We start from the raw sequence: 16,502 nt of genomic DNA, 5'->3' as shown, positions 1-16,502 counted from the left end.
ACAGTTTTGTTATCCTTGTCAAATATCAACAAAATTGTATATTTTTATATGCTCTATTGTTGTGCCCAAGTTGAGACCCCCCCATCCCCCAGAGGGACACCATTGGAATTCAGTCAAGTCCAGAATGCAAAAGCAAGGTTTATTCAGCAGGCAAAATTCAAAGCAGCAAGCTGGGAGCTCAAAGCCTCCACACAGGACACAGCGCAATGGGGAGAGCTCCCTCTTCTCATTTGGGGTTGACATATATAGGCAAAAACCACAAGCCAGGTTTACGTAGGGTAAAGGTGGTTAGTTTTGCTGAGTATAGGGTATGGACTCCTTCTGCATACTCTTTCCTTTAAGCGGTTACTTCTGCTTTTGTGAATGCCCCTTGTCCTACTCCCAAGCAGTTTTTTACTGCTCTTGTCTAGACCACAAAACTGGGTGTCAATAGGGGCTAGCTTCTAGAGACAGTTGGTTTGCACTTTTGCAAAGGTTCCTGTTGCCAGCTAACTCTTTATGCTGCAAGGTTCTTGAACCCAGTGCCTTAACCAGCTCCTCATTAAGAAAGTTTCTTAAAAATTTCCATGTCCTTACACTATAACTTTAGCACTCACACACAAAATATAACAAAGCATAAAAGTAATAAATATAAACACCAAACATTAAGGATAATTTAATACTAATATATGATTTAATATGATTATGTGTACATAAAAACTCTAGATATTACCTATGTCAAAGAACATAATACACTGATCCAACAGTTTTGTTTTTAATAAAGATAAGAAGCAAACCTAGATCAAGAAACAAATAGGAAATGCTTATTTCCCAACATCATAACAACGAAAATGAATAGGAATACTTGATATACATACATATATACATATATGTTTATATATGTTGATGTGTGTCTAAAAAATTATCTATCATCTATCTATCTATCTATCCATCCATCTATCATCGATCTATCTATCTATCTATCTATCTATCTATCTATCTATCTATCTATCTATCATCTATCTATTTTTGAGACAGAGTTGCTCATGTAGCCCTGGCTGTCCTAGAACTCTCTCTCTGTAGACCAGGCTGGCTTGGAAGTCAGAGATCCATTTGCCTTTGGCCCTGAAGTGCTGGGGTTAAAAGCTTGTGCCACCATGTTTTTTTTTTTCGTTTTTTGTTCTTTTCTTCATGTATAATTTTACATGAAATAATTTTTTTATTTATTTATTATGTGTACAATATTCTGTCTGTGTGTCTGCCTGCAGGCCAGAAGAGGGCATACAGATCGCATTTCAGATGGTTGTGAGCCACCATGTGGTTGCTGGGAATTGAACTCAGGATCTTTGGAAGAGCAGGCAATGCTCTTAACCACTGAGCCATCTTTCCAGCCCCCTGGGTTTTTGAAATGGGTTTTTTTTCTTTTGTGTGTGTAGCCTTGCCTATTATGGAATTCATTCTGTACTACTAGCTGGATTTGAGCTCACAGAGATTCCCTTGTATCTGCCTCCAGAGTGCTGGTACTAAAGGTTTGTGCCACCAGTGTCTGACTACATAAAGTAATTAGAAAATAAAAATAAAAGAGAAGTTTAGATTACCCAGGCAAGAAGGCCTACACCTTTAATCCCAGCACTCAAGTGACAGATGCAAGAGGATCTCTATGAGTTCAAGGCTAACTTGGGCTACCTGGAGGATTTGAGAATGCCTGGAGCTGCATAATGAGAGTCTGTCTCAAGAATACAGATAATCATTCACAAGAAGAACAAATGGAAGAAAAGGATAAAAAGAAAATAAAAAAATGATAAAGAAACATAATTTTCTCATCAAACACTGGTGCTGAAATATTGGCTCAGCAGTTAAGAGGGCTGGTTGCTTTTTCAGAGGACCCAGTTGGATTCCCAGCTCCCACATGTCTCACAGACATCTGTAACACAGAGTTAAATATGCCATCTTCTAGCTTCTTAATACACCAACCATGCAAATGGTACACTCATATACATGCTGAGAAAACACTCATACAGCATATGTCAACAAATAAGTTTTAAAAATAGGAATCTAAAACATAATCCCAAGCAAGTAGGCTTGGAGAGAGATTAGGATTGCATTATAAAGCAAATTCTATAAAATATATAAAATTAAAAAATACAGTATGAAAACTAATGGGGCAATATGTCTTTAAATTCTAGCTATGCAGAGACTTGAATTAAGAGATAAGCAAGGCAGAAAAAGTGTTTAAAGTGAACCTTTGAATGACCACACCACCCTGAACCAGCTTGACCTCATCTAAAGTGAACTTTGGTTTCAGCTCAGGAGTATTGGCAGGAGCCAGAGTCTGCTTCTGTTGTTCTATAATTTTCTTCCTGTGAACAATCTTTAACCCTTGTGAGCAATGATTTCTTCTGGCCAGTGCTGCCTTTATAGCTTGGGCCTGTAACTTGGGGACTTTGGCATAATCTGTTTGCAAATCTATGGGGAACTCACTTGGGCAGTTTCAGCTCTCTTCCTTATTTCATTTATTCCTGGCATCAGTTTGCCTGTATTGCTATTAAAATTTTGGAAGCTAATCATAGGAGCTTTTACATCATAAAGGTAATCTATGTCTTATTGTCAGGGTCATGAGATAGAAATCCCAATTTTTTTCTTAATAAATGCATGTCATTTGCACACAGCAATCACAGTACACCTTGAAGCATTCATCCCATTTCTAGACTTTCACTATCAAGTTATATCTGAGTTATCTAGGATATCAGATTAGGATAGTCTTGTTATTACAATTAGAATTTGATCCTACCCATGAGAACCTTATAGTATATACCTGGATTAAAGAACTAGATTCTTAGATTCATTAAAAATTATTCACTGAGTATCACATTGTTCTATGAAGTGGGGATATATGAAGAAGAAGACATGGTCACCGTCCATGATGAACCTCATATAGGGTGGGTGTAAGCTGTCACAGAAAGTGCAAATAAGTGATACAACATGGCACAATCCCATGACCTGAGTGCCATTTGTGTAGAAGGAGCGGTGGGCTGCATCCCTGCCACGTATGGCCTGAAATAACAGTTCCCTCATGGCTAGCTTTACACCCAAAATAACAACGCACAAATTGTATTCATTTAAACACTGCTTGGCCCATTAGCTCTAGCCTCTAACTGGATAGCTCTCACATCTTGATTAACCCATTTCTATTAATGTGTGTAGCACCATGAGGTGGTGGCTTACCAGGAAAGATTCTAGCCTATGTCCATCTCAGAGAGGAGAGCCATTGCATCTGCTTCATTGCCTTCCTCCCAGCATTCTGTTCTGTCTACTCGACCCACTTAAGGGCTGGCCTATCAAAAGGCCAAGGCAGTTTCTTTATTAACCAATGAAAGTAACACATAGACAGAATACCCACCTACATCAATTGCTGTTTTATTCCTGGTGTTTAGAATTCCTGGATTTTTATTAACTGGAATGGAAATGAAATATGATGGTTGTATGATGACACATGGTTATATCACAACAGACACTGGCATGATCTCCAAATAAAGTTGGAGTTGTGTGACTCCCAGACTCTTCCTTAATTAGTATTTCCTTATTTGATTCAGGACCATCATAATGTAGGAGGGCTCAACATACTGTGGAAAAGAGCTCAAGGATGATCCCTCCAATATCATGTCAGCTCAATCTGTTGCAGACGGGACCACAAGGATTGTCCTCTCAATCAAGAATCAAAATCCATTCCCAAAGACTTACCAATAGACCAGACTTTCCTCAGATGACTGTAGGTTTTGTCAAGTTTGTCAAGAATCTAACTAGATGGATAACTAAATATTTTTTGATGTGGGATTCTTCTCTGTATGCTGTGAATAACGTTGGTTAATAAAGAACTGTCTTAGGCCTGCACAAAGCAGAACTTGGGTAGGTGGGAAAAACTAAACTGAATGCTGAAGGCAGAGTCAGTGAGAAGCCATGGAGCTGCCACCAGAGACAGGCATGCCAAAACTTTGCTGGTAAGTCACAGCCACAAACAATACACAGATTAATAGAAATGGCTTAAATTAAGATGTAAAAGCCAATAAGAATCTAGAGCTAATGGGCCAAGCAGTGATTTAATTAATACAGTTTCTGTGTGGTTATTTGGGGGCTGAAGAGCCGGGAAAAAAATGAACAGCCTCCTACTACATTTTCTAATTGGATTTGAGCCCTTCTCTAGTGGAAGGATCCTGACACTATAAACCTCATTAAAAATCAAGAAAATCCTAGCTTGGACCTATTATTGCTATTGTTCTAAATGGTCATGTTAGCAAATTACCTTCTAAAAGTTTATATTATCAGAGATCTGGATTGATACTTTTCAGAGAAGCTTTTTTTTTTATAATGCAGAACAATCAAGTCAGAGACTTAAAATTGCTCAAAGAACCAAAAATAAACAGGCCCATGGTAAGGTTCAAGAAATAGTGTAGCAAAATGGGGAAAGAATGTAAAAATCCAATTATGAGAAGTGCTATGGAACACTTTCTTCTGGACATGCCATGGCCATTGCATTTATAAACTCAACGAATCTGTCAGCTAATAGGACTTGCATAAGATCAAGAGACCAAAATTCCACAATAAATGGGGAGGAGCTCCTAATACTCCACCCATAAATAAAGATCTATTGGCAGCCATGGATTCTGGAAGGGACTGAATACTATCATGAGGATTGCGTGTACATTGGTACACTGCCCATGATCCAGCAATGTCCCTCCACGAATGCATGTATGCTTCTACAGACAGTACTAATTGGACTTACAAAGTTATTAAAAATAAAATAAGAGGGCATAAAGTTGGAATTGGGACATATTAGAGGAGATCCAGTGAGAAGTAGGAATGTGATCATGAGGGATGAATTTAATATTTCACTGAATCAAGGTAAGAATTTCTAAATTAATAAATTATACAAAATCCACCAAACAAATTATGAGATTGTGGGGGACATTTCAGATTTGGAATGTAATTTGAGTTAGCTGTTGTTGGGACTTAAAAAACTGTGGTCTTGTCATCCATGTGTGCTCTATAAGTGAGAAAAAATGGAATTTTTGAAAGCTCAAGTCTGCTTCAAAAGGCTGAAATAAGAGTGACAGTGGCCAGATCAATCGTAACTAAGGGATATGATGGAAATCCTCCCCTGATGTGATGCACTGGAGCAGGTCCATGTGTCAGTCCTCCCCACTTCAGCTACTCCCTTTTCTGCTTCTTTCCAGATTTAGTAAATCTCTGGCAGCAAAAGAGGCAACACTTTGTGATGACGAACATCACAGTCAGCACACAGGCAAGCAGGAATCCAAGCACGTCCAGAGAGTGGTACTGGTACCAGGTGAGGTCATGTGCTGCCACCCGAAGGTGCTTGGCTCCCTTGTGGCGCATGACATACTCAATCCAGAAGACGGCTCTGTCCAGGGGCTTCATGGGCTGGTCGTGGTGGATTCTTGATAGCCGCATGGCGTTCTCCTTATAGCTAAAGACATCGATATAAAAAAACCGATTAGTTTAAAAAAAAAAAGCAACATGAGACTCAATAAACGCCATACAGGAGCACTAGGTACAGTGTGGTTTTGACTGGGACATGTTTGGAGGTTTGCCTGGAAGTTTCTATTTTCTGTGAAATTCTTTCCAAAACTAAAATAGGGAATCATTTTACTAAGGAAATCTTTCCAGCAGAGCAAATATTGACAAGCCTTTTCTACCACTGTAAGAGGGGTGGTTCATACAGTCTGATGATGATTATATTGATGCTCTTGACAAGAAATTATATCAATATTCTTTGGAAGTTTAATAAAAATACTATTAGTGGTTAAAATGGCAACTGGTGAGAATGGAGTATACCTTGCACAAGATGACTTAAGGGCTAGGATGCAGGTCTTTGATAACTTGCTTATAAATTATTTCCATCATCAAATTTTTCTAAACTAACTTCACATATAGTAAGTCTATAGGTATAGTTTACAGTCTTGTTTTACAGTAAACCTCATTGGATAATGCTTGAATGATATTTCTATTGCTGTTGTTGTTTCAAACTTCTACTGTCCCATTGGATACAATTTATCTAAACTAGTACCAACTTAAACAAAATCACTGTACTCACGAAGGGTCGTTAATGACTGTCTTCACAGCATGGAGTAAATCTGTGCTGGACATTGTAAGAAAGTCCACTTGAACCCCTGCTCCTTTGGTCTTCATGTGAACAACATTATCAAACTGGTCTCCAAACAAAGGAATGCCCACCACAGGGATCCCATGGTAGATCGCTTCATAGATGCCATTGGTGCCACCATGAGTTATAAAAGCTTTGGTTTTAGGATGACCTAGCAAGGGGAGAAATTAAGGGGAAATATTAAATATAAGTCTGAGAAAGAAAATGAAAGGCACATGAAAAAGGCACAGAAATGGCAAATATTCTCTAGACAACAAGATCATACCCATGGAATGGAATTGAGGTCCTCTCATGTCTTATAGTATGGAGCATCAGAAGTCCATGGATGATTATTGAAGGCCACATAGAGGTAGTGAGTTGTGGAAGTAGAATGATTTTTGCAGTGAACAGAAAGGGAGAACTCCTTTCAAGTGGAGTAAATAGCAATTGCAATCACAGGCAGTGGTTCAGGAGAGAATGTTCTCCTAAAGGAACAGTGAAGCCACTGCTCATGATAGGTCCCTTCCATGTGGTAAGGGGCTTTTGCTAATCCTCATGGGATGAGGCTTAGGACAAGCAATACTTCATCCAATATAGGACTGCCTCATAATGTGGAGTTTTGGGGGAGCTAGTAAATTAAGGGTTAGTAATGAAAGAATACCATCTTCACTGGCATTTGAAATTGTGCTACCCTGGAGGAAAGGGCAGATGTAAAGGTTTTGAAATAGGAGGTGAACACACAAACATGAAGAAGTGATTTAAGTTTATCTGAATGAAAACTACAGAAGAGATAATAATGGATTCTCCCATCTCCACTGTTACTGTCCACCATATTTTACATAAGTTCTTTATTTATTTTCTCCAGGACTAGTTCACATTTGTCAGAAATGCATTAGTGTTGACATCCCCTCTCCTGAGCAGTCAATCCTATGTCTCAGGCATCTCCCTATGCTTACCAAGAAGGTCATTCTGGGGAATCCATTTGTACAGCTGAGTGTTGGAGCCCAAGGTGTCTGGCTTCTTGCCTTCAAATCGCCAAAGAACCTGTTAAGATGAAGCTAGTCTCTTATTACTTTGGTCAAATGTCAAGTTCCTCCTGCTAGATTTCTGGAGAGATTAAGAATCAATGCAGATAAACCCCAGTCCCTAAGGGCCAGGCAGTGAGGATGGATGATGGGAACCATGAAGAACTACTACAGCAAGGATGCAAGTTCTCTTTAATGTCCTTCATTTGGTCTCATGCTTATCCAAATTTCAGCATGGCACCTTAATATTTAATCAACAACAACTTAGGCAAAGTTAGGTCTAGTAATGTGAATCAGAAAGAGTTAAGAAATGTGTGAATGTAATTCTAGTTCAACAATCTACCAAAGTTACTATTATATACCAGTTTGTTTCTCTAGTAATGTCAAGCAAGACTTACGGAATGTCTTCCAGAATACCCATGTTTATTTCCCAGCACCCAGATGACAGCTCAGGAATGTCTCTCTGTAGCTCCAGTTCCAGAGGATCTGAAACCCTCTCACAAACATTCATGCTGGCCAAACACTAATGTGCACTAAAAAAATTGTATGCAAATGGATGGAACTAGAAAAACTATCCTGAGTAAGGTAACCTAGACTTAGAAAGATGAACATGGTATATGCTTACTCATAAGTGGATACTAGTTGTAAAGCAAAGGTTAACTAGGCTATAGTCCATGACCCTAGAGAAGCTATGTAACAAGGTGAACCCTAAGAAAAACATTTAGATCGATCCACCTGGAAAGGAGAAATAGACAAGATAGCCTGTCTAAATTGGGAGAATTGGGGTGGCAGAAGAAGGGAGAGAAGAAAAGGAAGATGAAGGGAGAATCGGAAGGGGGAGGAGAATTGAGGGAACAGAATAGTCGAGATGGAGGAAGGACAGAGATGAGACCAAGGAAAGAGATATTTTGATTGAGGGAGCCATTATAGGGCTAGCAAGAAACCTGGAACTATAGAAGTTCCCAGAAATCCACAAGGATGATCACAGCTAAGATCAGAAGCAATAGAGAAGAGGGTGCTCAAACTGCCCATGCCCTGTAGTCGGACTGATGAATATCTTAAATGTCACCATAGATCCTTCATCCAGCAACTGATGGGAACAGAGGCAGAGACCCACAGTGGAGCACTGGGCTGACCTCCCAAAGTCCAGTTGAGTTGAAGAGAGGGAGGAGTGAGAATATGAGCAAAGAGGTCAAGTCCATGATGGGGACACACATAGAAACAGTTTATCTAGCTAATGGGAACTCACCAACTCTAGCTGGACAGTGAAGGAACTAGCATAGAATAAAACTAGACCCTCTGAATGTGGGTAATAGTTGCATGGCTGGGGCAGACTGAGGGGCCACTGGCAGTAGACACCAGGATTTACCCCTACTGCTTGTAATTGCTTTTTGAGAACCCATTCTCTTTGGGTGGATATCTTGTTCAGCCTAGATATATGAGGCAGGGCCTTGAACCTTTCCCAAAGCAATGTGCCTTACTGTTTCCGAGGAGTGGGTGGTGGGGTGGTGGGGAGAAAGTGGAAGAAATGGAAGTAGGCGAGGGAGTGGGAACTGGGACTGGTATGTAAAATAAAAAAGACAGTTTGTTTTCTTAAAAAAATAATAATAAAGAATAAAAGAAAGAAATAAGAGAAAAAGAAAAAAAGGAATGTATGATTGTCATTCCAGTTCAATAGTCTACCAATGGTACTAATATGTACCTTGACTTTTTTCTAATATATATTTATAGCAGTTTTACTTTCCAAATTCAATATAAATCTTTGTCAATGATATTTGTGTTAGTTCACTTTTAATCACTTTTATCATAGGTATATTTTAGAATAGTATGACATTGATGTACGCATGTGATCATTCTAGAGCAAGTCCCCAGTTACCCCCATTTCAGCATTAAAAGTTTCAGTCCCCCAGGTGGAATTGGGGTTGGTAAATCCTATCCTACCTATTCTTTTGAATAGTAAGGAAAACATTACCACACACAAGCCCAGTTTAATTTGTTTTTGGTTACATTTGGTTAAGATTACAAAGGAATATTTTACTATTATGAAAATCCCTTTAAAAATTTATACTTCTTTTTCTAATTTGTTTTATTAAGGTGATTTTTTTCAAGCAATAAGTTCTGATTATATTTTTCCCTCCCCAGCCCTTTGCCTTTCATCCATCACACCCATTCTTTCTGTCTCTTTAGAAAACAAATAAGCATTTAATAAAAATGAAATGATATAAAAGATAAATAAACCAGAATAACACAAATGTCATTTTAAAAATAAGGATTTTTTTAAAATTTATGTGTAAGCTAGTGTGTCTCTATTCATGAGTGTATATATGTCATGGTTTAAAAAGGTATGGTCCCAGTGGATTCATGTTTCAATGTTTGGCCTATTGGGAGTAGCACTATTTGGAGGTGTGGTCTTGTTAGAGGAATCGTAGCCTTGTTGGAGGAATTGTGTCACTGTGGAGGAAGGCTTAGTGTACTCATATGTTCAACCTATACCCAAAGTGTCACACAGTCCCCTTCTGCTACCTGTGAATAAAAATGTAGAAATCTGCTCCTTCTTCAGCATCATGTCTTTCTGCATGCTCCTGGCCATGAGGATAATGAACTAAACTCTGAAATGGTAAGCCAGCCCTACTTAAATATTTGAAATTATATATGATATATAACTATAAGAGTTGCTGTGCTTATGGTGTCTCCTCATAGCAATAAAAAGCGTAAGACAGAGTGTATGTACATATGCATGGAAAATGTGTGTGGGTATCATGACAGGCTGGGCCTTGAATCCTATGGAGATACAATTATAGGCAGTTGGGGGCTGATAAATATAGCATCTTAAAGTAAGTTCATGTCCTCTGGGAGAGCAATGCATGTTCTTCAAAGATGAGGCACTTCTCCAGTTCTACACCTGCAAATTTTGAGTGCTTCCTTATTGTTACAGGGCCAGTGCACTTACTGATTATAATTTAAATGTTGTATAGTTATACTTTAGTGTGTACATAATCTTCAGATATCCTCCAGGAGAATAAAGGAAGTAACAAGCCACAGTTTTGTGCATATAATACCTTCCTACCATCAAGTTTGCAAATATTTGTTTAGTGCTTTTCTTTTTAAGCACAATGTTAATAACAAGGTTATTATTCAAAACCACCACCTAATATTTGGCAATTCCCCCCTGTATTTCTGTGTCACAAGTGACCTCAGGGATGAGCTAGAGCTATCGTGACAGCTTCAATTTCACAGGAGGTTTCTGCAGTCACACTTGAACAGGCTGTGACCATATCAGTGAGGATGCCACATGAGGCACTGTTTCTCACCTTCTGTGGAATCTGGGCAAGGCCTGCTGCAATCATATTGGCTCTTTCTTCTGTTAGGGTACCCACCATGGACCCCAGAGAAAACACTACCACACCATGTTCTCCGGAAGACTGGACGAAGTCTTCTATTTCCTGTTGATGAAATATCAGCCCATCACAAACAGCAGCAACACTAAACAACCTGCATAAAAACTGACACCAACATCCACAGGAAGAAACTGGGCAGCATTAGAAATGATCACAGTGGTGGGTGTTTTAGAACTATTCACATCTACACATAAGATTTACAGTTTTAGTTAAGTTTAATGTTACAGTTCTTTGTGTTGTATATACTGGCATTCACACAAACAGTTCTGAAACATTTTCATATTGAAAAGCAAGATTTGTTAATAGTAAATTCAAAATTCTCTTTCTTCCTACCTAGTCTCTTGGTTACCAAACATCTGCCTTTTTTCTATTATTTTAATTAGACGAGGGAGTTTGCTTAAAGTTTTCTTATTTATGTCTTGTTCATTGGTTAGTTTACTTAGTATACTGTCATTAAGGTCATACCATGTGTCCTATACCCTAAGATTTTACATTTTAGTGATTCTTTTTTCTATATATAAAATTCAAAAACAAAAACTAGCATATGATTTTGATCAATAATTCTGGTGATATTTAGGTTACTTTCCCCTTTCTTAGTTACTGTTCTAATGTTGTGAGGATTAAGACAGTTTCTAAAAGAAAACATTTAATTGGGGGCTTGCTTAAAGTTTCAGATGGTTAGTTTATGAGCATCATGGTCGGGAGCACCATGGCAGGCAGGCAGAGCACTGGAATTGTAACCCAGAACTAATCTTGAAGCATAAATGACTCACGGGTAGCCAGGCATGTTTTAGGTTTTTGAAACCTCAAAGCCTACCTCCAGTGTCACATTTCTTCAACTAAGTCACACCTTTTAATCCTTCCTAAACAGTTCACCCATTGGGAACCAAACATTCAAATATATGATCCTATTGGCTCCTTCTTATTCAAGCCACCATGACCCTTCCCTTCAGGAATAGCACTGCTATGGTCATCCTCGCATTATGATCTTGTGAAGGCTTTTCATTCAGTTCTTTTATTCTTTTATATACATTCTCAGGAGCAGAATTCATGGACCACAAACCTATTTCTAATTTGGTTCAGACTGTCCACTCTCTTTTCATTTGTGTTCTTTCTAACAGATGTTAATTTCACTGGAAAGAAATTTACTATGTGCTGTCAATTTATGTTACTGTGTCTGTTCCTGCAAATAGATGTGTATGCATGTTTTTGCTGGAGTTTGCTTTCACTTTTGTGAATGATCAAGAAAGTAAATAAAGCCATTGTGACTTGTGAACGTGAGTTTTTCTTTGTTCATACTCCATCTATTTTGTCTCAAACCACTTTGTATAGGACTTGTCTTTTGGAACACTCTCTGCATTTAATATTTGTGTTTTCTACAGCCAAATATATGAAAAGGTTTTATGAAGCAAAATCTTGCTAAATTGATTTAATCCTAATGGTAGTCACACTCTTGTGATGGAACAGATAAAGGCACTTCTACTGGCAGCTTTCTTTATCTAAATTGCCATGACTCTCTGAGTTGATAGACATTCTGAAGAAATAAAATATATTCACTCTTTCTGAAAATTCAAAGACAACAGCAGCAAACAAATGGGACAATGTTTACCTTTGGCAGAGGCTTGGCAGGTCGGCAGTGGAGTCCTCCAACATAATCAAAGTTTGGTAAGACAGGGTGAGGAAATTCCAAATCCCAATAGGTTCGAATGAGCCATATATCTGCCTTCCCCATCATCTCAGCGAGTGTTGTGGGTCTTCCTGTAAAGGAATCAGAACAGCCAAGGTAGGACAGGTAACAAAATTGTCAGGTGAAAATGATTATGCCAGGTAGTCTTCAGGAAGTGAGAGATCCGGGACCCAGTTTGTCTGTGATCCACAGTGCTAGCACAATCCATGAGCACCCCAGCTCTGAGCCCAGAGCTAGCAAAAGAAGCACACCCTGGATTTGAAACCCGAGTCAGAAAAAAAACAAACACGAACCCAGAACTGGAGAAAAACACCTCAGGTCTGAAATCAGAACCAAAAGAATACATTTTGCCCCTGGAATCAGAATCTCTTAAAAAAAAAAACCTACCCTGGCCCTAAAATTGGAGCCTAAAAACAAAAAAGGACCAGAAAAAGACACAAAGTTTGGCCCTGAAATCAGAGCCATCTCTGCCCCTGTCGTAAAATCAACCAATTGCTGAGCAGGAAAAAACAATTAATCTGTGAATAGGGAAGTAGTAATCTTCAGTCTAGAGGCATGACTTTACCAGGCCTTAGTCTGGAAAGGGCAGCCAATCACAAACCTGTAGACTTGAAATTCCCCAAGCTTTCCTCTTTATAAAAATCCCCTCCCCTCTTGGCTCAGGGTCCTCTCCTGCTCTGCTCTTTTTGCTGCTGTTGCTGCTGTCACTGCTGCGGCCACCACTCCAGATAGACTTTGGGACCCAGGTTAACTCACAATAAAGACTCTTTGCTTTTGCACAAGATTTGGTGTCATGGTGGTATTTCAGAGTTTCAGACTTTGGGCATAACAGAGCACTTTGATAATGTAACCAGAGTTGTTTATAAGTGTGATTGAGATAGAAGACATATTTGACTATCTATCCATCATCTATCTATCTATCTATCTATCTATCTATCTATCTATCTATCTGAGTGTATGTTTGACGTAAGTTTGTAATATCATTCCCATACTTATACATATATATGTATACACACACATACACACACACATAGAGTCAGTCACTGTGCAAATGATATGGGAGAAGATCCCACATCTGTAGCACACCTTGGAAATTCATGATTACCAATTATCTAGATATACCATTTAAATATAACCAATTCCATTACCTATAAGTCTTGTTTGTCATACTCAGGGAAACACTTTTGCCTGCCACTCTCCATCTAGTTTGTCCTGCCTGAACCTTGATGTGCACTCCTCTACGTGAACTGAGAATTTTGGGCTATTTTGTTGTGTTTTGAGGTTTTCAGATAGAGCCCATGGTGGTTCCTATGTAACTATGTAGCCATAGTTAACCTTGAACTCCAGATCCTCTTCCTCTAAATGTCAACTCCTGGGATTCCAGGCATGTGCTGCCACTCCCAGTATAAACGTTTATGGAGATACTTCTTCAGCACTTCATTTTGAGAAAGGGTCTCACTGTATAGCCCAAGTTAACCTCAAAGGGAATTTTTGATTATACCTGAGTTCCTTGTCCTCATGCTGTTCTTGATTCATGATTAATTATGTAATAATCATGAATCTTCTGAAGACTCAAAAATGTGAGCCTACTTCTACCTTGTCTGATGGTCAGTGAGTTTGGAGGTGTCTCACAATTGTTTACAACAATCAAAATAAAGGTAGAAGTAAAAATTAATTATTTAGATCTGACATTACATGTGACACAAAACATAAGCTCCCTACCTATGACACAAGTAATGACAGCAATGTAATGATAATGATGATGATGATGCTACCACACAGGTCAAACTACTGTTTTAAAACACGAAATATAATGACTTATTGATCTGTTATTTATTAAAGAAATTCTTGGAGATTTGTTTTGTGTGTGTGCCTTTCTGAAGAGTCCCATGCAAGTGATAAAAAAAAGGCTTTGCAGTTGACATTGGGACATAAGATTTTCTATAATCATTTGAATTTGGCAGATAATTTCACAGCTCCACCATTTTACTTAGGAGAGATGAATCCTCCTGCTGCCTATCCTGTTGTTTAAAGTTCCCCTTGAATGACACAGCAAATTTTGAATGCAACAATCCCAGTTGACCATGGCACTTACCCAAGACCTCACTGTAAAGCTGATTCCAATTCTTCTCATTAAATATTTGGAACCAAAAGTCAAAAGAAAGCATAAAAATCAGATTTTGTACCCTCTCCATGAATGTCATTCGATCACTCAATTCTGACTGAGCAACGGGCACGTAGGAAGGAGGCAGTGGCAGTCCTCCACTGTACTTCTCATGTGTGTAGCCAGGGAAGAATCGGAGACTGTATACAAGTGGTATCTTGAGAATCTCAGCCAGCAGGTCACCACAGGGTATGAAGGGATCGGCTACTATGACATCAAAGCTTGAATTTTGTAGTTTTGCCATGAGTTCCTTGTTAAAAACTACATCTTTGCAGAGACTTTCACAATATTTTGAATCTTCCCAAGCCAATTCCTGATATAATAAAAAGTATCCCCAAAATGATTGCTTTGGCAGCTCATAAATGTATTTATTGAGTGAGTCCTCGTAGAGTTCCTCCAATTCAGCCATGGATAAAGATGCAGGATATTTCTCAAACTCAATAGCAGATGTGTCTCCAACCTCATAAGAAAGGGAGGCTGAGGGTATCAGAACCGTCACTTCATGATCCTTCTTCACAAGTTCATCTAGGATTGTCCTTAAATTGAGCCAATGACTGTATTCCATTGGCCACACCAGCACCTTCCCAGCACTCCCAGATCCCAAGAAGCCACTCAGCTGTAGGAGGAATAATGCTGCCTTCATTTTTACAGACATCTTGTTCAAATTTAGAGTTGTCTCTCAAATGGTGATCCTCCAGATCTTGCAGGTACAGAAAGAGTAATAACTAGTTAAAGTATAACTTGTACTTACCAAAGTAAATACACCTGAGACAATCAGACCTCTGGATGCAAAGTGCAAAAACCAAGAGGCAGATGTGTATATGTGAAATGACTCCTGGTTCTCAGTGACTTGAATCTATAATGGATAACAGTGAAAAGTAAGATATCCATTCCTCTCTCTCTCCTCTTGATAAAGAACTTGCAGTAAAAACATAAGTGTTGAGTCACATTTTTTAAGTATCAACAGTTCAGTGTGTCTTCATACAAATGTTGGCAACAGCAATCATTTACCATATTATTTAATGATTTTAAATAAATGATTCAGAGGCACATAGTATAACTCAAAATTATTAACATTGTAATTAAATTTAGAGCTAATTTTATTTTAGGGAGAAGTCCTTTTCTTTTTGTCTTTCCATTGGTTCCAGCTCTGTCCAACCAGAAATCTGCTTTCTTGTAACTAGTCAGCATGCATGCATGAATATATTCTAGTGAGACACTTCTTCTTCCCTTCTTGACTACCAGAGTATGGAAAGCATGAATGCCAAAATTAGAATTTTCATGGTGACCTTCTCCTGGGAAAAGAAATGTCTAATACCTTGGGAGGCCCCAGGAGGAATCTGACATAGAAGGTCATTTCCAGGTGTCGGAATACAAAAGAGTTTCACAATAGCCAGGAATAAAGTATAACAAAGGTTTATTTATTTGGGGATAAACTGAGAAAGGGTAGCTATCCACAATCTTCTATATACACTGGGAACTAGACCAAATCTAGCAGCCAAGAGGGCAACACAAGCTTTTCATCTGCATTTATAGTGCATGAGACCACACCCAAAGTGAACTAGTATAGTACAGTTCTAAATTTAATACAAAACTATGTACAATAAGAACAAGTACCAAGACCTCAATATAAATCTGACCACAGTCAACCTGATCGAAAAGGAAGTGGAAAGTAGTCTTCAATGTATGGGCACAGGAGACTGCTTCCTAAATTTAACATTAGTAGAACAGATACTGAGGGCAACAATAAATCAATATGACCTTCTGAAACTGAGAAGCTTCTGTAAATCAAAAGACACTGTCAATAAGAGAAAAAGGCAGCCTACTAAATGAGAAAAGATCTTCACCAACTCTACATTAGAGGACTGACTTTTAATGTTTATAAAGAACTCAAAAAATTAGACATCAAAATTCCAAATGATCCAATTAAATAATTGGGTATAGCACTATAAAAGAGAATTCTCAACAGAAGAATCTCAAATGGTCAAAAGACACTTAAGGAAAAGAAGACCATCTTTAGCCATCAAGGAAGTACAAATTAAAATGACTCTGAGACACCATCTTACACCAGTCAGAATGGCTAAGATAA

General features: G+C 38.5%; 1 protein-coding gene across 1 annotated transcript; it reads right to left on the bottom strand.

Moving 5' to 3' along the window:
* Window positions 1–4,023: 4,023 nt before the first annotated feature.
* Window positions 4,024–15,077, bottom strand: LOC121460707 (UDP-glucuronosyltransferase 2B31-like). The gene is made up of 6 exons (XM_041671158.1): window positions 14,345–15,077; window positions 12,172–12,320; window positions 10,476–10,607; window positions 7,096–7,183; window positions 6,092–6,311; window positions 4,024–5,464 (listed from the first exon to the last, which is right to left on the bottom strand). The coding sequence occupies exons 1-6, from the start codon at window positions 15,066–15,068 to the stop codon at window positions 5,185–5,187; spliced, it is 1,593 nt and encodes a 530-aa protein (XP_041527092.1). The 5' UTR covers window positions 15,069–15,077; the 3' UTR covers window positions 4,024–5,184.
* Window positions 15,078–16,502: the final 1,425 nt, after the last annotated feature.

This window comes from Microtus oregoni, unplaced genomic scaffold, assembly GCF_018167655.1.
Source record: "Microtus oregoni isolate MIOR12 unplaced genomic scaffold, Mior012 000021F_ref0000039, whole genome shotgun sequence".
Classification (NCBI taxonomy): Eukaryota; Metazoa; Chordata; class Mammalia; order Rodentia; family Cricetidae; genus Microtus; species Microtus oregoni.
The sequence above is the reverse complement of the archived record's forward strand: the minus strand, read 5'-3'. Positions and strand labels throughout refer to the sequence as shown.